Source organism: Saccostrea cucullata, unplaced genomic scaffold (genome assembly GCF_032062105.1).
Source record: "Saccostrea cucullata isolate Sc308-1 unplaced genomic scaffold, CSIRO_AGI_Scuc_v1 ctg347, whole genome shotgun sequence".
Classification (NCBI taxonomy): Eukaryota; Metazoa; Mollusca; class Bivalvia; order Ostreida; family Ostreidae; genus Saccostrea; species Saccostrea cuccullata.
In genome coordinates, this window is record NW_026933200.1 from 236,857 (window position 1) to 259,028 (window position 22,172).

The 22,172-nt window shown below is 33.6% G+C and overlaps 1 protein-coding gene across 4 annotated transcripts in view; it reads left to right on the plus strand.

Annotated features, from left to right (window-relative positions):
• LOC134237628 (guanine nucleotide exchange factor DBS-like) overlaps positions 1 to 18,740 on the plus strand; it is a 46,785-nt gene extending 28,045 nt beyond the window's left edge. For 3 of the 4 annotated variants that reach the window (XM_062719760.1, XM_062719761.1, XM_062719759.1), the window contains exons 10-26: positions 8,123 to 8,314; positions 8,584 to 8,775; positions 9,004 to 9,231; positions 10,178 to 10,332; positions 10,548 to 10,614; positions 11,269 to 11,384; positions 11,665 to 11,734; positions 11,959 to 12,054; positions 12,298 to 12,390; positions 13,434 to 13,562; positions 13,692 to 13,895; positions 14,117 to 14,209; positions 14,330 to 14,408; positions 14,534 to 14,612; positions 14,754 to 14,952; positions 16,520 to 16,727; positions 17,042 to 18,739. In XM_062719760.1, the coding sequence (XP_062575744.1) occupies positions 8,123 to 8,314; positions 8,584 to 8,775; positions 9,004 to 9,231; positions 10,178 to 10,332; positions 10,548 to 10,614; positions 11,269 to 11,384; positions 11,665 to 11,734; positions 11,959 to 12,054; positions 12,298 to 12,390; positions 13,434 to 13,562; positions 13,692 to 13,895; positions 14,117 to 14,209; positions 14,330 to 14,408; positions 14,534 to 14,612; positions 14,754 to 14,952; positions 16,520 to 16,727; positions 17,042 to 17,118 (2,277 nt within the window). In that variant the 3' untranslated portion in view covers positions 17,119 to 18,739. Of the gene's footprint in view, positions 1 to 8,122; positions 8,315 to 8,583; positions 8,776 to 9,003; positions 9,232 to 10,177; positions 10,333 to 10,547; positions 10,615 to 11,268; positions 11,385 to 11,664; positions 11,735 to 11,958; positions 12,055 to 12,297; positions 12,391 to 13,433; positions 13,563 to 13,691; positions 13,896 to 14,116; positions 14,210 to 14,329; positions 14,409 to 14,533; positions 14,613 to 14,753; positions 14,953 to 16,519; positions 16,728 to 17,041 lie in introns of all 4 variants that reach the window. The other variant, XM_062719758.1, reaches the window with a different exon arrangement.
• Positions 18,741 to 22,172: the final 3,432 nt, after the last annotated feature.

The window sequence follows — 22,172 nt, forward strand, 5'->3', positions numbered from 1 at the left end:
AATGAAAATAAAGCACCTGTGTATGGAGGGGGGAGGCCAAGTATTGTCCTGAGTCATCAGTGTGTAGAAATGGTCGCGTCCCTCACACAAAGTTTTTAGAGAACGTGATTGTTTTGTGGATGTGTTTTATTTGCTGGATTTAATACACTTGCAAGATTATCATGTTGCCAAGTTGGCACAGAAGAACTCAGGTAATATATGTAAATTGTATATCGATAGACAGTTTATTTTGTTAAACTGACAAGTACGTGCTATGGAAGTTTTGGACCATTCTTCCTCTGTTTGTATAAAAAGTGTGCTTTATATAGAGTTAAACTTAGCACGTGCTTCTCAGAACACTGGGGCTGTGTTGTCAATAGTATATCTTGGTACATGGTTTATACATTATGAATGAAACACCTGCACTTTATGATGGTCCAGAATAATTAGTGTATTTATATATTCATTGCTACTTGAAGGACAAGGTATAATTTAATAAAATATCATAAAATGTGAGAGAGGGAAATCTGTTGTCCTTTTAGATAAACCAAGGCTATTAAATCTGGACGTTAGTACAGGTAACACAAAGCCGTGTTTATATTTACAAACAATTCAGGTAGATTACGTGTGTTATGCCACTGTTTACTTATTTACCATCAAGTGGGCAGGATTAATCAGCTTAGGGGAGATAACTTTGTATTTGACCAGTCAGGCGGTGTTAGCGATGACCATTGCTGAGTGACCAATGGTCATTTGTCCCCTAGATTTCTTGTCATTACTTGGACATGGCGATTATTATAAAACTGACCAGCTGATTTCTAGGGTGGGTGTTGATCAATTCTCTGTAACACCTTAATAGGTGGACTGTCACTGACCTCACCTGAGGAATTAAGCCCTGTAGGATCATACTGACCAACAAAGTACCCCTGTAGGGCCCGTCCGACCCAGGCTTTATTTGTCACTTAATACACATTTAACACAGAGATAATTCTGATCTATCACTTATCATCATTACACCCAGGCTCTGGGCTAGGACGTGCATAACAGTCCTTGTGTAAGCTAGCTTTACTAGCTGAAAGGTGGACACCAGTGTATTCAGAAAAAAAAGATAAACTTACATATGAGGATTTCTGTTTGATCTTAGTTGATTGTAAATGAAAACAAAATTTGTTATAGTGTTGTAACATATTTTCTCATTGATAAGAGAGAGAGAAAGAGAGAGAGAGAATCTTACTGACATCAATTGTCAAGGAGCCATTTATCTAGAATTAAGCACAGTAGGCAGTTTTTTAGTTTAATACATTAATAATTTTTAGACCTTTTAACCAGAATATTATAATGAGACGTAATATTTTTAATTTTAAGATAATATTATTAGGTTACTAAAATAATTTTTCTAGATTTAATTTATCTATGGTGTGCAGGTTATTCCTGGAAAATCCATGTGAGTCATAACTCTTTTTAACCCATACGGAAAAAAAGGGCAAACAAACTACTATAACAAATTACTAACAAACCACTATGGTTTGAAAGTAGTTTAATAGTATAGCAAATCACATGCAAATGAGCTAACAAACTATACTCTAACAAACTACTATCAAACCACTCATAACAAACTACTATCAAACCACTCTAACAAACTACTATCAAACCATTCTAACAAACTACTATCAAACCACGCTAACAAACTACTATCAAACCACTCTAACAAACTACTAACAAATCACTGGTAACAAATCCATCAGCAAAATACTAGATTTGAATTTTCCTTTACAAATCCACAAGTCTTTGAAAACACCTAAAACAATCACATTTTGAAATATTCAGCAAGTCTCGTTTCAGAGTATTTAAATTCCAGGATTCACAAGTTTAGCCAATGCAAGTGCAACATTCCAACATGTTCCCTTTTGTTTAGCATGTTTAGGAGATGCAATTCCAAGTCAATGTCCATGTACTTCCCATAATCCAATGCACAACTGATCTAAACTAGTATAAGAATTAATTAGGTCAATCTGAAAATAAATAAAAACCTAAAGCTAGTAAAAAGCATACGCATCCACATTCACAGAAGGTTACTGTAGCCCAGCCTTATTTTAGGTAAAAAGGAACTTCATGACATGCATTTAATACCTCTTCTGTATCCAGATCCATCTTTTAATAATGTTAATTGCTGCTTTTTCCAGTCAGGGATCTTATAGAATGATACTAACAATTTGAATGTCCCTTCACCAGTTCCTTTGTTTCTGACTTGCTTGGTGGTTTGAAAATTGGCGCAAATATCTAACACCGGATGTAAACGATTAAGCTGTTCTTGGAAACTTCAACAATTCTAGATAATTCAACCCTAAACACATCTGTAAAGTAATTTCCCATGTGGTTAGATGCAAATGCTATACTAATAAAACACTGTTGCAAGATACCAAGTCTAACAAACTATAAAGAAATCACAATCACCAGAAATGAAAGACTAACAAACCACTGCAGCTATTTTTAGAAAAAGTGGTTTGTTAGTGGTTCATTAAATGCTATACTATCAAACTACTTTAACAAACCACAAAAATATAGTTTGTTGGTAGTTTGTTGATAGTTTAATAGTAGTTTGTTAAAAATCTTTTCCGTTTGGGAATGTATATACCTGAGACATTATTGATAAAACAATATCATATGTAAATTCTGTCTAAATTCCCGTACCAAACATTCTAACAAATGCTCATGAGCAGCTCATGAGACTCACATGAGAATCAAGTAAGAATTGCATGCAAATTAGGTAAAATTGGATTTTGCTCATGTGCAGATTGTTAGTCTTTGTTAGGGAGGAAAATACTAACCAAAATGCACATGTGCAAAATTATGCTCACCTCAATGCTCATGAGCAAAAGTCTATTGAATCTGCTCACCTAACAACAGCCTAATTTAAGATATAGCATTGGTAGTGATTTTTCTAAGTTCAGTTTTCTCACGTGAGCAAGAGGTGAGGAAATTGGACATAGTCAAATTCAGTATTACAAGTAGAACCAAAACCAAAAATTTACAAGTCTCAATTCCTCACCTGAGGCTCACGTGAGGAAATACAATACTTGTACACTCTATGTGGTCCAAGCTTTCCCAAGCCTTTATTACAAATTGACCATGTGTTAAGAGTTATAACACTTCCTGATGATAGCATCACAAATGATTGGGGACCAGGCGGGAATATCTTAATTTCTTGAGCTTCTAATCTTTATCTCCCATCAATTTGGAAATGCTTTCCTTTCTTAAACAACCTGTTGTGTCCCCCACTGTTACTTAAGGTGGGGCAGTATCCAATGAGGAGAGCCAGTTAGGATTTGTGCGCCTTCCAAGTCCAGTTCAAAATTTCAATACAAAATGTTTGTGAGGGACATTGAAAGTATATGGATTAATACAGTGAAGAACTGAAATATGATTTTGGAAATATATATCATTACCATATTGAACTAGATGCTAACCTTTAAAAGTTACAAATGTATCCAGTATGTCCATGGGATGAGGGAATGATTAAAGATCAATTAGATATTACCATGGTGCAGCCACAATGAAGGAAAATTTCAAAGATATGCTGATCTGAGAATACGGTAAGTGCTTTGAAATTTATTATCCCCACCCCCCTCTCATATCAGATATTACTAATTAAAAAAAATATGTTTATATGTTAATTATCAGTGTATCTAAGTTTGATACATTTAATGCAGAATGCTATCAGGAATTACAGTTGAATTGAGAACTATAAATATGATAAGAACAGATTAGGTGAGAGTGTACAATTGACAGCCTCTGTGCGGTATCCTATGAATTACATGTATTTAAGTTGCTAATTAAATATTAATGCATATGATGTTTCTATTGACTGGCTTTTCATGGCCAACGGAACCTTGAAAATATACTAACTTCTTATAACTTCAATTTTTTTGCAGATAAAAGTTGGAATCAAAGGATCCACAGATTAATCACGCACCCTAGCTGAGCTTGCAGATGGAGTTCTGATGTTGGCACTCATTTAAAGGGAATGCAAGGAAAAAGAATGGAACAGGATGAATTGATTATGATTCTTATGACCACTGGATTATTATTTTAAACCGAAGTATGACTGCCACTCATACATTCAGCAAAGACAGAAACATCTACTTTTATAGCCTCCAAGACAACTTAAAACCATCTAGTACTACTGCAGTCAAAAATGTTGACTGGACATTTACATTGGATGTTCTATGTTAATCTACTGAAAAGGGAACTATTGGATAATAATACCTTGATTGATGTGTACTGTACATGATTATAATAATTTAATTTAAATTTTTATTTCATTTTAAGTTTAAAAGATGAAGTTCACTTAACATAATTATGCATGCATCTATTTACATGTACATGTTTCTCAAGAATATTTAAAATGTAATTGATGAAAAATGTTTTAGAATTACATAATTATATAATGTTTGCAATCTGAATTTTGTTCTATTGTTGCTTGTTCCAAGTGAGCAATTGTTGCACATGAGCCTCATGAGACTCATGTGAGCAAATATTCTAGGTGAGCAAAATGATTCCTCATGTGAGCAAAAAATGCTCATGTGCAGAACCCCGCTCACGTGAGCATTTCACCTAATTTGCATGTTAAATTGCACATGAGACTCACGTGAGCAACTCAGGTGAGGAAATCTGGTTAGTCCTCGCGTGAGCTGCTCATGAGCAGTTTGTGAGAATGGTTTGGTATGGGTTGCCATTCAAGATATCATAGGCGTTGTCCCTGATGGCAACAGAATCATTGAGTAATTGCTTTTTCTAACACAATTTGACTATTCCTGGTTTTATTTCTGGCCATTAATTCAAGGCATATATGATTAATCAACAGAAAACCATTCCATATACATGATGTACAATGGATTTTTCCATCAAATAACTCTGCATCTGAAAACAGCAAGGAACTTTGATGCCATTGTATCATTTCAATAAAAACAGCAGAAGTATACTTCAAATGAATTCAGCATATAACATAATTAGTGTGAATTAATTAGCAATAGTCATATAAGATTTAAAAACCAATGTAGATAAGAATCCAATGAATGATTGCAATCCCTGGACTCATTACACAGAGTGGAATAACAGTGCTGCAGGGTTTCTTTAAACACTAGAGAATTTGGACTGCAGAGGCAGGTTACCATTAATGTGAGCTGGGAGGATCTATTAGTCTACTGTCTAGTATCCTCAGTATTCCATATTACCCGGTATGATGAATGAAGTGTTCAAGAAATAAATCCCAGTGTGGACAGGTCATCATTTTCAAATAATTAGTCTACACTTTTTGCTGTTTCTCTATATTCAAATGCAGAACAAATGGAATTTCTTTTATGAAAGGGATGGCGAATCCATCATATTCAGATGTGTTTATGCATTAAAATACTCTTTTTATGTTTTAAAAAAAATGGCAAAATGCATAGATCAATACAATAGCCTTCTAAATGAATTGCCTTTCCCACATGGCATTGCAATGATCACTTTCTGGGACTTAAATAAAAAAATACAAGACATGTTTATTTAAACAATAAAATGCTTTCTTTGTTTGTTGTTACTGGAATGAACAGAAGCTGCTGTTGCAGAAAAAATACATAACCCGCTATGTAATTTTTTTCTGCAATAGCTGCGACCGTTCATTCCAGTAATAACAAACAAAGAAAGACATTTTATTGTTTATATTTATATCTGTTTAAATTATCATTTTAAGTAGGATTAAAAATATTAATTATTGTGTTAATGATGCGAACGTCTTTGTACGTTTCATTGATGGAACGGCCAATGATCAAGAAATCTGTACAGGTGATATGCCTAATGTAGTTTATGCAGTGATGAACGCAATGGGTTTTCTTAAGAAATAAAGAAGAAAATATTCAGTGTATGTAAATATATTTTAATAAGTTACTCTTGTACGATATGTTTTGGTCTAATGTAATGTTAAAAATTTATTAGAGATTGTGTCATTAATGTAGATTTCTATTTAATATTGATGACCAGTAATGATGACATTCCATTTACACACCAGTATTTTGAATCATTTTGAGATTTCAGCCAATTAGAATAGAGAATTGTCTTTTTTATTTGTTGTTGTTATGATGTTATAATGGTATTATACTTCAGTATTCATATTCATCATTGGTTTGAAAACAACAATCAAAAACTATATTGTTTATAAAAGAAAACATGTTGACTTTTTGTGCATGGTCACAGGAAAACAATATTTATATGGGACACTGTAGAAAGTGCCCTTCCCTTCATATGATCTCATGTTAATGAATGTATGATTAACATCTATAAGTAAATTAAAGAGTATAAAGACAGAAGAAAAAAATCCTCCATTTTGCTAAAGGTTTCTGCATGTGTCTCCTGGGGGAAAATATGCAATGCACATAATACCAAGGTCTATTTAATTAGTCTAGAACTATATAAAACCAGGATTTGATGGGCTTTTACAATTCTGTAAGTTTCTTTCTTCATGTTTTTGGGAAATAGCTTGGATTGCGTGACTTTTAAATTGTCCAGACAACTAAATGTGTGGGGCCCAGAGGTATCAAATGTTTGGGAAATTTCTTTGCAATTTCAGTGTTAGCTTTGAAAGATTCTAAATTTAGTATAATTGTGTTTTTCACAATTTAAATTACTCCAAACAAGAATATAAATTATAAAAAAAAGTTTTAAATGTACAATGCTTGTTCCACTTAATTTCTAAAAGCCTGTACACTTGTCTGAGTACAAAAATATTTCTATGTTCACTGCACACATGAAGGGAGGGTCTTTGTTTGTCATGTCTGCTTTTGGTAATTTATACTGACTATGTCCTTGAATGTCTTGTTGTAGCTAAGGAAATATAATGTCCAGTCATTTAGAGGCAAATAGCTGGTATATTTGCTTCCTATGGCAAAAATTGAAATCAACCGTATGCTTCCTTTTAGTCTTGATCTTGATAAATAGATTGTGCAGGGCCCATTGCTGTTAAAATTGGGAAAAATTAGCAACCTTTCAGAGAAATTGGGGGAAATCAGTATACATTAGAATTTAATCTAATTTTGGTGTATGATGTTTCTTATCAACCAAATTTTAGAGGGTAATGACTATTGGGCAACTGAATGCATTGGAGTAAAGGGTAACATTTATTAAAATTTGGAAATGGGGCCCCTCCGGTGGTTCAAAATGAGCCCTTTCGATGGCCACCATTATATTGACTATCAAGAGATCTGAGTAAGGGAAACTCAAGATATCTAATTTTGATGGGTGGAAAAGGAGGTGGGGTGTTACTGAGCGAAGGATGAGAGTTAATTGTGAGTGAGAGGTGGATATGCTCTAGATATACAAGAATTTTAAAGGGGACTAACATTGGGCATTAGAGTTTATTATCGTAAATGATGAATTCTGTGCTGATTTTGAATGTTACGGTTGTATCTAAACATTGATCTTGGAGTGTTTTAAAAAACATCTCTATCTGATTGAGTGATAGATCAGACAATGTCTAAACAATACAGTCAAACTTGTCAGGAATTTACAAGGACAGTCGAGAAGTTTTAAACCCCAGATAGTTTTTGAAGAATGAATGAAATATTTTAGGTGGGCAGAAAATATAAGAATTGCAATATATACTAGCTTCATTCATGAGTAAATTTGACTTAGTCTTGATTTTGAGTTTCCTCAGTGGGATTTGAATTTTACCGAGTGTGACATTAAGTAACATCATTGGTTGATTTTTTTTCTTAATATTACTGGTAATTAATTTTTATTCTTGAGGCATTCATTCAGAGTGGAGTTATTTATAACACATAGGCAATTTCACTCATTAATAAAGGTATTGAGATTGTTTTTGATCAGCAAAATATTAATAATTTTAAAATTGAGATCAAGCATTAAATTTGAACATACGTAACGGGGTCAAAAATAATTTTTAATTTTTCTTAGACTGTCACTATTTGCCTTACATTTATATTAAGTATGCTTGGACAAATTTCCGCGGAAAGTTTGTGACCGCGTTCATAGCGTAAATTAATACCACGTGGAATAAAGTACTTCTACAGTAATCAAAAATAATTTTTTGACAAAAAATTGGGTTGATTTTGATCACTCTTAATTTGTCTGTCTTTTCTATTTGTAGAAGGATTTGGAGCAGGCTGACAGAATGCGAGGGACTGGGGACCAGCTAATTACCCAGGACAGCTACGCGGTGGACTCGATCCGCCCTAAGTGTATTGAGCTCCAGCGAATGTGTGACCAGTACAAGTCACTACTGAGGAGACGCAGGGAGATGCTCAATAAGTCACATGATCTCCAGGATAGAATCGATAAGGTCAGAGGTCAAACTACATGTACTTCTAGTTGTCAGCACTAAAGTTATATAAAAAAAACCATTTCATTACAAGAGAGAAATGATAGCATCCAGGGTTTGATTTCAATTTCAGTTTGATGAACCCCTTAAAGAGGAATGAATATTTTACTTCTTCAAAACCTGAATTGAGTGTTAAATTAAAATTCTTTGGATATTTTATTGCACTTTACAATGTTTTTCTTTTTTATCAATTATCAATATATATAAGATGAGTTGATTTTGTGTGACAGGCCAATAAATGGTGCAATAAGGGGGTAGAGCTGTTGTCAAACCTTCCACCTGAGCATTGTCAGTCAGCGGAGGACACACGGTCTGCCATTGAAGACATAGAGAACTTCATGACCACCTCCAATCAGCTCAGGCTGAACAATCCCAAGGAGTTCCGACAACTGTTTGAGAGCATGATTACTCCCGAAACCAGGGTAGGTGATAGCAAAATGTGTATATATGAAAATCATTGTATGAAATAGTTATATTTTCTGTGAGAAACTACAGTTTCATTGATAAGTAATTGTTAATATAGAATATCAAGAGCCTAATGCTCTTAAATTTTGAAGAAAAAAAAAGAATTTCTTTTGAAAATGTTCTAAAGTAGTTACATGTATTGCATATCGGTCTCAATTTCTTATTAAGAAAATTGTTATTTGTAGACGGTAGTTCAAAAGGTTTTAAAGAAAATGGAGGATGTGAAGACAATGTGTGAGAAGAGACGACACAACTTCCAGGCTAACATTCATAACCGTCAGCCCTCTGTCTCTGGACCAATCAGAGCCGTACATCCCGTGACAGACAGGAGTTCTGCTGACCGCCCGGAACGCTTACCCAAAGTCCCAAACGAAGCCAACAAACACATAGATATATACAACAAGTCAGCAAGGGTGAGAAAATGTTTGCTACTGTACATATAAAACACAAAAAAACAAAACAACTAAATCCAAATTTATCATTCTTGTATAGAACAGACATTTATTAAATAAGTAATGGTTCTTTTATTCAGCCTTAGGGTAAGACTGAACATTAATTTTTCTTATAATTTTTTTCTATGCATTTTTATGTACAAGACTAGTATATTTTATCTTTTTATATATTTTTTAAAGCTTTAGAATATTTGATATTGACATTTATTAGTAACTCAGTTCATTGACTTGTAGAAAGTTATTTCTTTTTTCTGAAATTTTTTTTGAGGTATCTACGTTGACAAGATTTATATTTTGTCAAATTAATGCCAAAGTTCAGTTATAAAGTTTGACTAAATGTCAATAGTACAGAGCTTTGGCAACAAAATCCCCAACAATCAAACTCTTACAGTTTTGATGTGAAGAAATATGGCTACATAATGAATATATCATAAGCCTATTAGTGGAATTATTGTTCATTTTGTTGGTAATATTCAGGTCAATGTTTGTTGGTTTGTTTACAAGTGCAAGTAAATTTAAATGTCGAAAACAAATATCTTTATTAAAGTGTTAATACCCATGCATAGTATGGTCAGTGTGAAATATGGCCTTTGAAATAAACTTTAATCAGTCTTTCAAGTGGTATTAAAGTTTATTAAAGTCCACTCAACAGGGATATATCGTTGTCTAGACAGATCTTCCAGTATATTTTATTAGTGGTTGAAAATAAAGCTGTAAATTTTAACCTCTACTTACTTTTCATACCAATTATTGACATGCATACCTATACATGTACCTGGGTAATGTCTGTAAAGTTTTCAGAAATCATGGACTGTTCCTAAGACTATCTATATCAGCACATATTTTGATTATGTATTTTCTGTTGTGTTTAATTAGATATGTATTATATTCAATGTATTTTTGACAGATACGGACAGACGTGCCGCCCCGCACCTCTCAGCATACGGCCCCCAGTGTCAGTAACATCTCGGACACAGGAAGTGAGAAAACGCGCAGCTCGCTGTCTTCCATGTCATTAGGATCATCAATATCTGATATCGACACATTACTGGCAAAGCGCAGGTGCGTAAATTTTTTTATCAATGCCGTTTGGTTTTTAAATATATGTCCAAAATTGACACTCAAGAGAAAAAAAAAATTAAACTTCAAATTTTACAGGTAGTAGAATTTCCAAATAATCAATTTGAAATTTATTTTATAACTGATTTGCAGAGTAATAGAAAATGAGTATATAGACTGTAATTTTTTTTTTACAATTCTGTCATTTATTTTTCTAGGCATGTATTGAATGAATTGATTGAATCAGAGAAAACCTACGTCTCACAGTTGGCAGATATTGTACATGTAGGTGGATTGTATTTACATTGAAGTTCCTTAACTTTGTAAAATTTCACATCTATGTTATTAGTATCAAGGTGAATACGTAAGGTTAAAGAAAAGCACAGTTGAAATATTGACATAATTTTAAGCTCATTAGCTCACCTTGACGAAGTCGAGATGAGCTTATGCTATACCCCCGGCATTGGCGTCGGCGTCCCAGGTTAAAGTTTTAGGAGCAAGTCCATTCCCAAGTAACTATAAGCCCTACCTGAACCAAACTTGCATGGATGATGTATCTAGGGATGGACACTACCAGACTTGCTTCAGATGCTGGATCTGACCTATATTTTCATTCCCAAGTAACTATAAGCCCTACCTTAACCAAACTTGCATGGATGATGTATCTAGGGATGGACACTACCAGACTTGCAAGAATATTGTTGTTGGGATAAATACTAAATATTAAGAAAATATGATGTGAGATTTGCCTTACTTATACTGATAACATTCGTTGAGGTGAGCTTCGTAATCTTTGATTACCTATGTTTAATGTTTCTAATGATCATTTGACTTAAGTCACCTGCATATCTGTGTAGAGTGCTGTTTGTAATCAATCATTCAACAAATGAGATGATTTGACTCTTTTTAAGCAGAAATCCCTATTTGTTTTTATGACAGGGTTATGAACGTAAGCTGGATGACCCAGAAATGAGACACTTGATACCCGATGCTCTCAGGGGCAGAAAAGAAATCCTGTTTGGGAATTTAGAACAAATCTACAGGTTCCATAAAGAGTAAGGATCTACATATTTTCTTCTTTTTTTTATTATTTTCAACAATTTTATTCCCAGCTAGTAATTCTGAACCTATTTCAGCTTACTCATTGAATTTTGTATGGATGAGGTATTTATAGGCCTTGCCTTCTGTCTAAATCCTCTTAAATTTTTCTGTCAATCAAATTATTTTTAAATCAACTTATATTCTTTCAAAGATGTTATACTATTATAATCCAGTGATTTCATCCATTGAGACTCTGAGATATGGGAGGTAACTCTAAATGACTTTTCTTTGCAGTAAATTTCTCCATGAATTAGAGGACTGCCATGATGCCCCAGCTAAAGTGGGACAATGTTTTACAAACAGAGTAAGTACTCAGTCACATTAAATAATGTAAATACCTCATGTTTGCAAACACAATAAAACTATTGTCATGTTGCAGTAAACTTTATGTTTTACAAATGGGTAACATCTGTAACTTGTTTTGGAAATGATGAATATAAAATTAAATTTTGTGAATTGAAAGCACTGCTCTTCTTTATAATTTTACAAAAATAAGGTGATGTTTAATGTATGTGATTGATTTTCCAGAAGGAAGAGTTCCACCTGTACAGTGTGTACTGTCAGAATAAGACTCGGTCTGAGACTCTCAGGAACCAGGTCGGGGATCAGAATCCCTTCTTCCTGGTGAGCCAAATATAGACATTCAATGTCATGTTAAAATGTTTGCTGATGAGATGAACATTCCTGTTATATATCATATAATAGAAAAAAAAATGTTGACAATTGTTTTAAAAAAAGACTCTTGAGCTATGTCCAGCAACACCCAATGGTCTTGTTAAAATGATCCCTACACAGTATAAATAACAACCCTCAATTTAAAAATTGTCTGTTTAAACTTTGATTAATTTTTAAATTAATTTTTTTAAGGAGTGCCAGAGACGACTTGGACACAAACTTCCCCTGGGAGCTTATCTACTGAAACCCGTTCAGAGAATCACCAAATATCAACTGTTACTCAAGGTAAACATGTTGACTCATCATTGTCCAGTAACTCTATGATCTCTACTATGGCATGTCTGTATGATGTGTGATCTGTATGCTCATTATGAAACAAATTTAAAAGGTACTGGAATTATCCAAAGTATCACTATGTTGGAAATAAACTTCTAAGTTGGAATTGTAAATTTTTTTTTCTGTCAGTTTTGCTCGTATGAGATTTACAGTGTTTATGATGATAATATTTACTGTAAAAGTGGTTATTTACACTGGTTGTTAAGTACGCGTTTGTGACTGTCAAACATTACGCGTGGGTATAATATACGCGGTCAGGAGTTAAGGAAAGTTTAATGTGTGCCATCGATTTCAGAACTAACATCAGGTTGTTCCCCTTTGAAAATGATTAGAAAAAAAAATAAAATAAAAACAAACAAACTAAACAAACCAATAAGAAATTATACTGTTTATACTGTTGGATTGGTAAATTGTCGATTTACCAATCGTCGATGTGTACAGTCTAATGCGGTTACATGTTACAAGTGTGAACAACTGGTGTAATTATTAACGCAAGCTCAAACTTCAAAGTGAAATCTATTTACCTGTATCTACGTGTCGAGATTTGACAATTAATATAATAGGCATGATTGTAGTGACTGTGAGATTATTTAACATTTTGGACTAATCATTTGAAATTAAGAAAGCTATATATGAATATACAAAGGAAATGAAAATGAGAATCGATGTTATGAAGCTTTAATTGCGTGATGTTGCTTAAAAATATTTAATGAAAATGCGTTTTCATCGCACAAGTAACAAAATAAACATTTACATTTTAATCACACTTTTTGATATATTTATCTATTCACGTCATGCGTTCAATACCATGATAAATATACGACTGGTTCAACCCGTCCAGCAGTATAAGTAATAATCTAGAATTTTCCAAAAGATTGAAATTTTGTGACCATTCGCGCGGAATTGTAAATTTATTTTTTTTCTGTCAGTTGTGCTCATATGAGATTTACAGTGTTTATGATGATAATATTTACAATGATATTTATTTACAGGAGATGTTACGGTTCAGTGACCACGACCAGACCTGTGAGGCCCACCTACAGGAGGCCCTGGATTGTATGTTGGAGGTCGTCCGCTACGTCAACGACAGCATGCACCAAGTGTCCATTGTAGGATTCCCTGTAAGTCTGGGACAATCATAAAATATCCATAATCTCAGAATTAAAGAGTTGGTGACTACAAACATTGAATGCTGGTGAAGAAAATTGTGATGTCATTATATAATACAGATGCCATATTTATTTTTACAGGGTAATCTTTCTGAACAAGGAAAGCTGATCATGCAGGGAAGTTTTCAGATGTCGACGGAACACAAGGGTAAAATTAAAGACCTGAGATTTAAACCAATGCAGCGACACATGTTCCTTCACCAGAAGTCGATTCTCCTATGTAAACAAAAGGAAGACACAAACAGCAGTGACAAGGTCGTCTACAGCTTCAAAAACCTCCTCAAGGTCAGGTCAAAGTTCATGTCATCATTATGTCAGTTTAAAAAAATTCTGTCGAGATATCAGATTTAAAATATTAGCATCCTTTCTGTGACAAACAGATCTTTAGTAACAAGACATTTGCGAACAAAATTGTGTTCTCAAAAACTTCAAATCACTCATTGGAAATCTGCCCCTTTGAATTAAAATAATTCTACAATAATGTTTATTCCTTTATTGTTCTACAGTTATCTCAGGTTGGATTGACAGAGAATGTAAAGGGAGATAAGCGGAAGTTTGAGTTATGGCTTCGTGGGAGAGAGGAGGTCTATATCATTCAGGTAGGGATATTTGTTTCCATTGAGAACTCATACACAGTATAGGAACTGTTTTACAAGTTATCAGCTGTCCTATACATGGTTTAACTGAAGACATTAAACTGGATTTCCCTTTGGTTATAGGCTCCCAGTTTGGCTGTGAAAGAAATGTGGGTCAAAGAAATCAAAAGAGTGTTAATGAACCAGTTTGATGAAATCAAAGGTAAGGCATGACAAGATTTACAAACTCGGTCCACTTCTACTGAGTGCTTAAAGACTTTTCTTCTGATGTTACACACAATGTAAATGATTTAATAGTTCTCTAAGTCTGGATTCTCTTTATTGTAGCTGTGAATCACATGCATAATACTAGTAATAATTACCGAGTCCCTGATCAGGAACCAACCAATGGACACAGTTCTCGCAGGTAAGGACTTCAAAATATTACTTGTGAATAGGACTTAACTATTCAAATGCCAAAATATTGATACAGTATAATGATCTTGGTGATTTGATTGTAAGTTTTGCTTTACACTCTTTTTTAAAAAACATCTATCTCTTTCTTCAGATATGTAGATAATTGGAGGACCCACAACCACATGATATTTAACAACATTTCCACTGTACCCCAGGGGCTGGAAATGATGTCTCCTGAGTCCCCACCCCGGGGCACAAAGGAGGAGGAGGGTGGGTGGGATACTGATGATTTTTCTGATGGAGAGGAGGCAACGTCTCATCAAACCTACTCACCACCTGTACAAAAACAGGTAAACACACAAAAAGGGAAAATTTATTCATACCTGTAGGCATAAAAAAAGATGTGTTTGATCTATATATACCTGTACAAAAAACAAGCAAAATATGATGCACACATGTACAGAAACAGGTGAAGGTGTTACAAACCTGTAAAAAAAAAAAACAACAGGTAAAACATTACACCTGTGCATATACAGAGCATTCTGTCTAATCTGACATGTGAAATCAGTTTCACTGTGAACTCAGACCTATTTTACTACTTTCTATGTTCTTTGCACTGTGCAATGTAACACCTGTCTATTCCAACACAAAAGTTCTCGCGCAATGCATGTTGTATTAGACAGGCTTCACTACAAGTAAAACATGATTTATGTGAACATAAACATCTAAGACATACAGTAAATTCTCGAATTATCGCCATTCGATTCATCGCCATTTTCGCAATACCGCCATGATTTCCCAAGAACGTTTTTCCTGCTATATAAAATTCTCTTTATAACGCCAAATTCGCATACCGCCATCCGCCACCCTGTTTTCAAAACAAACGTCCATTTTTAAGTGTCAATTATCTCGATATACCGCCACAGATTCAAACGGTCAGTGAAGCGCGGCTAATTAGTTGACGCTATCCCTGTTTTAAAGCATGCAAAGGCAGACAAGGTACATGCAATTTAGTAATTAAACAAGAATAAAATAAATAATAATTTTAACATGAACTGTTATAATAATTTTGTTTTTTGTATAAAAATCATTTAGTCACGGCTTCGCCAGGAAAGCGGTCGTTGTTATAGTGCGCGGATAACGATATTATTTTGATGATGTCTGCTTTAATTAATGCAAAGTTTGCTGAAAAAATAATTATGCGGCATGAATTGTGAACTTTTCATTAACAATGATGCCATAAACGATGAATTTATTCAAGAATTCATTTTACTTACTTTCGGCAATAAATCACGACGATCGACCCAGCTTGTTTTTTTTTCAATATCAGACGTGCAGATTTACATGATAATATTAAACACACATGACTTGTCTTTATTTCATTACTGCACATTTTGTTTTAGTGAAATTGTACATAAAAAAAATACTGGAAGTATTTTCAATCAAAAATATGTCTTTATACATGTACATTTTATTATAAGAATAGAAACGCTTAAATGGTATTTCTAAGAACAAGGTAACTTCACTTCTTGTTTTTTAAAAAGATGGGAAATTCGATTCATCGCCAAATTCGTTATACCGCCATGATTTCTAAATTAAAAAGGTGGCGGTTTATCGAGAATTAACTGTATACATATATTTATAGAAACAGGTATTAAATATATACATGTATTTACTCTACAGAAATAGATAATACACAGTGTATACTTTATGCAAGAAACTTTTACTTTTCACTCTCATTGCAAGTGGGCAAATTTAATAATAAGCTGCAAAAAAAATTTTTGCAAGCTTCACAGGGCGAAAATAACATAAAGCAAAAATGTTTTTTGAACTACACATACAAAAACAGGTAACTCATACATACAGATATTAAAGACAGAGGAGTATATTAAAGTATACATTCTCTTGAATTTTCAGCCAGTCTACATGCAGCATTTTCGTTCCCTTGGAAACTACACTGCCAGTGACCCTACAGAGTTGACCTTGTTGGAGGGCGATGTAGTCAAGGTCATCAAGACGGCCTCCACTGGGTGGTGGTTTGCCCAGCACACGATCACACAGCAAGAGGGATGGGTCCCCTCCACCTACATGGAACCACTCACCGACAACTCCCTCTCTAGTATCAGTGAGTTACCTCCCTTTTAGGGGAACAATTTCTTTTTTGCCCAGGATTGCATTTCTACATTTGCAACAATCATCCAAGATCTCTCTTGCAAAACTTCAGATTAATTTTCTTATTATAAGATACAGTTGAACTTAGTTTTCTTAAATACTAGGGATTTATCGGGCAGTCCAAACAAGTGTATGTTTTTAACCTCGCTATCTCAAAACTTCTCAAGGTTTAATCTCAGTCCCATTGAGTGTGGGTTAACAAGGTTTGACTGTAATTGCATGCACAGCATTGAATAGAAATAATACCAATGTCTTCTTTTTCTCCAGATTCCAGTCCTCACGACTATAAATCCAGCTTAACCAGTGTGTATACCGCTAGCCCTGTGGACGAATCGACTGTATAGCCAGAGTTATTCCCCTTTACATTATTGAAAATTGCTGTGAAATCCTCCTCAGCTTCTAAATCTTGGAAACTTCTGACATCGTTATCTGGTGATGAAAAAGACTTCAGTTGGATTTATTTATAATTTAAATCTACCTGAAGGGCAGTAAACACAATCCCCACACCTATGAGTGATTTTAACCACGTGAAAAAATTGAAATAAATTTAAATGACAGACTGAAAGCCATAAAATTTGTATTCTTTGGAGATGTGGTGTAAAGTAATGAAGGTAATCTGATAGACTTACCTGAAGAACTCGTAAGTGACAAAGTCTTATTATGTGATTCAAAAGCAGGTGTTCGTGGCCTTGGGATCCAAGCTTTGTTGAAATGACATTGAAATTTCATTCTTATGAGTTGAAGGTCAAAGAATGAGAGCGACATAATGGGGTCAACTTCCCAAAGTACAGAACACGGAGACCAAATTGTCAGTTCCACTGGAGGCTATGTTACTATAGGACCTCCTGTCTTTCTAGTCGTACTTTTGTTTTTGTTTGCAATAATCTCATGCCTTGTTTCATGTTTACATTCCACGTATTAACTACGCTCTAGATGTTTTACAACATTCCGGAATGCATTTATTTATAGAATTTTACCAAATGTATTCACAGTTTTTATTTAACCTCAGATGTTCATTTTATATTGTTCACTGTTAATGCTTTTATAAAATTGTAGATGGCAAACAATTTTGTTAATTGGTTCATGTTCTTTAAGCACCCCGGATATGAAAAATAAACTGAGAAGAAATACATGTAGGAATATTAAAATCATTGTTCCAAGATACCATTTTGAAAAACTTTTATATTTTGTATGCATTCCAACTCATATTTTCAATCAAATACATGTATATTTTAAATTCAGTGATGCATATAGGACTTGTATCAATAGCTTCATCCTGTGTTAACAAGCTACTGTATGTCACTATGCATCTTTCTCTCTGCTGTTTTCTGTGATAACTACAAGACCAAGTGCTGGTTGTAGCCCATGTAGAATGTACTGTACAAGGGAAAACCTGACTTTTACAAAGATAAGGATGAACAGCCAAAGAATTTGGTTGAACAGTATTTAAATAAAAAGCAGACAGTGCCATGCATCTTAAATGAAAGGTTGTTAGTAAAATTTTTGTGATCTTGAAATTTATTAAATTTATTTTTACAGGCACCTGTTCTTGTTTTTTACTGGCTGAAATTTTTTGTTGTAAAAATTGGTTGCTGCAGCTCTGTTTATATAATATTATATATTGTTGCTATGAGATAGTTTCACATTTTATTACCATTTATCCTGTTAAAAATTGTACAAGTTACAAATAAATGTTAAGATTTTGGAGTAAAAACTTTATTAGACATTAAATGGCTGTGACTATTTTTTAAACTTAATAGTGACATTTAAAATAGAATTGTGTCTTCTTACTGTTTGCTTGAATTTCATGCATTCCAGCAATTACTATTTTACCAAAATATTATGTATATGTATGTAGACCATGTTATTTATTACATTGTTCCTGTTTTAATGATATATATATATAGTTTATACATGTATATGTCAGTTGTTATGGAGGTTTCCTTATTTCTGAAATTTACAAGAATAAAATTTAAACAGTTGTCTCAACTTTTGTCTGTGTTGAATTTTTTTTTTTGAGACACTTAACAGTATTTATGAGATGATCATTTTATTGCATCCCTATATATACAGTGGCCCAGAATTTATGATCTTAAATTCATTTAAGGTCCATTGTAAACATTGTTAAGCACAAGATAAGATTGTATTATCCTGTGTATTCCAGCATTATGACTTGGATGTAACAGACATATTATCCAATGTGTTCACAGATCTTATTTGCTCATGGGTCAGCCGGTAAACTTTCAGAATTGTATAAGGGCACACTGTGGATTGAACACACAGATGACATGGGTCATTTCTGATGTACTCCTCCAACAGTTTTTGGTCTGATTTCAATATAACTTAGTACATGATACAAATTTTGTTTATCAGTTTTTGATTTCGATGAACAGTGTTGCCACGGTTACTAAATATAGAAATTTCTTTGAAATACTCTCCCTACAGTTTTGGTCTGATTTCAATATAACTTGGCACACAAGTAGAGTACATGTACATTGAGATGCAAATTTCTATGTATCGGTATCTGATTTTGATGAATGGTGTTGCCATGGTTTCTAAAAATAGAAATTTCTTTGAAACATTTTCAAAATGCTACCAGGTACTTTCTCTACAGTTTTGGTCCGATTTCAATAAATCTTTCCAAGAAAATAACTAAACCAATGATATACCCTACGTATTTCTAATTTTTTGCAGTTGCAAAGTTTCAAATTCAAATGCTACTTCATCCTTGCAAGCCAAGGGTCCTGAGTCAACATGTTGCCGTTAGACCCTTGGCGTATTTCATTCAATATCTGTGGGCTTGCTTTTTTCATTGAGAAGCACCAATCAAACTAAACCTTTCAAAAATAGTTAGATAAGGATTCAGCTGACACCTCAAATGCTTGTGTTACAAGTTGTTTACTGATAAAAATTAATATTTCAATTACTGGTAACAATGTTTGTGAAATTCAATCGAGATCGGGATATCATAAAAAATATTTCACCATATACTTTGTTACGTTTTTCTGGTGAAAACTTCCCTAAAATAATGTTCTAATTGATGTTATGTATAAAATATGATTTATTTAGTAAATATAAACCCAATTATGCATAAAATGTATTAAAATTCACCATATAAACCTCAAGTTCTCTAGGGTTCAATTTTTCACCTTCTTTCATTTTTTTTTCATTACTGAAGTGGTGTAGATAATTTAAGCTGTCTTGAGGAGGTCTGTACACTAAGTGATGTCCTCAAGTACATTCTCCTTAAAGTGCCAGACAACTCAGTCAACAGAACTCATAAAATCAGATAACTTCTTTCACTTATTTTATTGTTCAGGATAACAATGGACAATTATTAGTGAGATCTAACAATAAATTATTCACTTAATTGCACAATAAATATTGTTCAATACTATATCTCTCTCTCAAACAAAAAGACCACAAAATAATGTTCATTACCAAAAAGATTTATAATCTAGGCATAGGAATACTGTTGAGTTTAACATCATTAATAAAGTGTATTTAACATAATTACCAGTGGCCATTTACTCAAACTCTGTTTTGTAGAACTTTACTGACAGTCATTAAATGGCAATTCATGTGGTACAGAACTGTCATAAACAAATTTTAACAGGGAGTGAAAAATGTGATGGATCAAACCTGGATTTGAACCCTGGTCCCTGAACTTTACATGGGTAAACAAATCTGCCTAACTGCAGTGTAATGATTATGTTATGTCAGTGTAATGTCAGTGTGATGTCAGAGTAATGTCTGTGTGATGTCAGTGTTATGTCAGTGTAATGTCTGTCTTATATCAGTGTTATGTCAGAGTATTGTCTGTGTTATGTCAGTGTTATATCAGTGTAATGTATGTTATGTCTGTGTAATATCAGTGTAATATCAGTGTAATGTCAGTGTAATGCCAGTGTAATGTTAGTGTTATGTCAGTGTTATGTCAGTGTTATGTCAGTGTAATGTTAGTGTGTCAGTGTTATGTCAGTGTAATGTCAGTGTAATGTCAGTGTTATGTCAGTGTAATGTCTGTCTTATGTCAGTGTTATATCAGTGTTATGTCAGCCTAGTGTCAGAGTTATGCCTGTGTAATGTCAGTGTTATATCAGTGTTATGTCAGTGTAATGTTAGTGTTATGTCAGTGTTATATCAGTGTTATGTCAGTGTTATATCAGTGTTATATCAGTGTAATGTTAGTGTAATGTCAGTGTAATGTTAGTGTAATGTCAGTGTTATATCACTGTTATATCAGTGTAATGCCAGTGTAATGTTAGTGTTATGTCAGTGTTATGTTAGTGTTATGTCAGTGTTATATCAGTGTTATGTCAGTGTTATATCAGTGTAATGTTAGTGTAATGTCAGTGTTATATCACTGTTATTATAGGATTAAACGTTCTTTTTGAAAAATTTATCGATGTGTAAACTCTTGACATTTTACTCACAAACTAAATAAAAGTGCGAAGCACTGACATAACACTAACATTATAATTCTTATAATTCCAATATCGAATTTTTAAAAATATTTAAATTATTTCTCTTTGAGGCCTCCATACAATCCATTATTTCTGGAGGCGTAGGAATACATTTTACCGTAAAGGAACGTAATCAAGATGAATTTCGATAGAGTTCAACTTAAATTGTCAAAACAATCGATAAATAAACTTATAACAACTAATCGAATGTTGTTTAAGTCAACAAATATCGTAATTACGAGTTTACTTCAGAATAGTTCGTCTTTGACCATGGCCATGTTGACATAAACAACAACTCTCATAGCGAAAGTTGCAGACCGACGACACCTTCAATTTGCACTTGTTTATTCAAATATTGAAGAACAATATAGAAAGTAAATATGAATTTGATGCTAATAGGGCAAGAGTTTGAGGTACGTTTCTTTTCCCTGTCAAAACGATACAGACTGAGCTTATTTTCTACGTATGAACGTTGAGACAGCGATTTTTAAAATTCACACTCGTGATCGGAGAGTGACATAATTTTCACGGCGTCCATCACTTAGGCAGTCTAGTATGTTGCCAGTTTTGTTTAAGCCCTAGGCCCTAATTAAATTTAAAGTTTCTTGTATTCATTATTTAGCCAGAACAGACTCAGAAATAACTGCTTTCATTGTTTATACGATAACCTAGTAGTATCATCAAGAAAGTAGTTCTGATTGAAAGAATTTATCGATGTGTAAAAATTTTCTGGAACGTGTTCTCGTCCAATCAAAACACAGGAAATCAATAGATAAAATGAAGATTGGAATTATATCAGTGTAATGCCAGTGTAATGTTAGTGTTATGTCAGTGTTATGTTAGTGTTATGTCAGTGTTATGTCAGTGTTATATCAGTGTTATGTCAGTGTCATGTCAGCCTAGTGTCAGAGTTATGCCTGTGTAATGTCAGT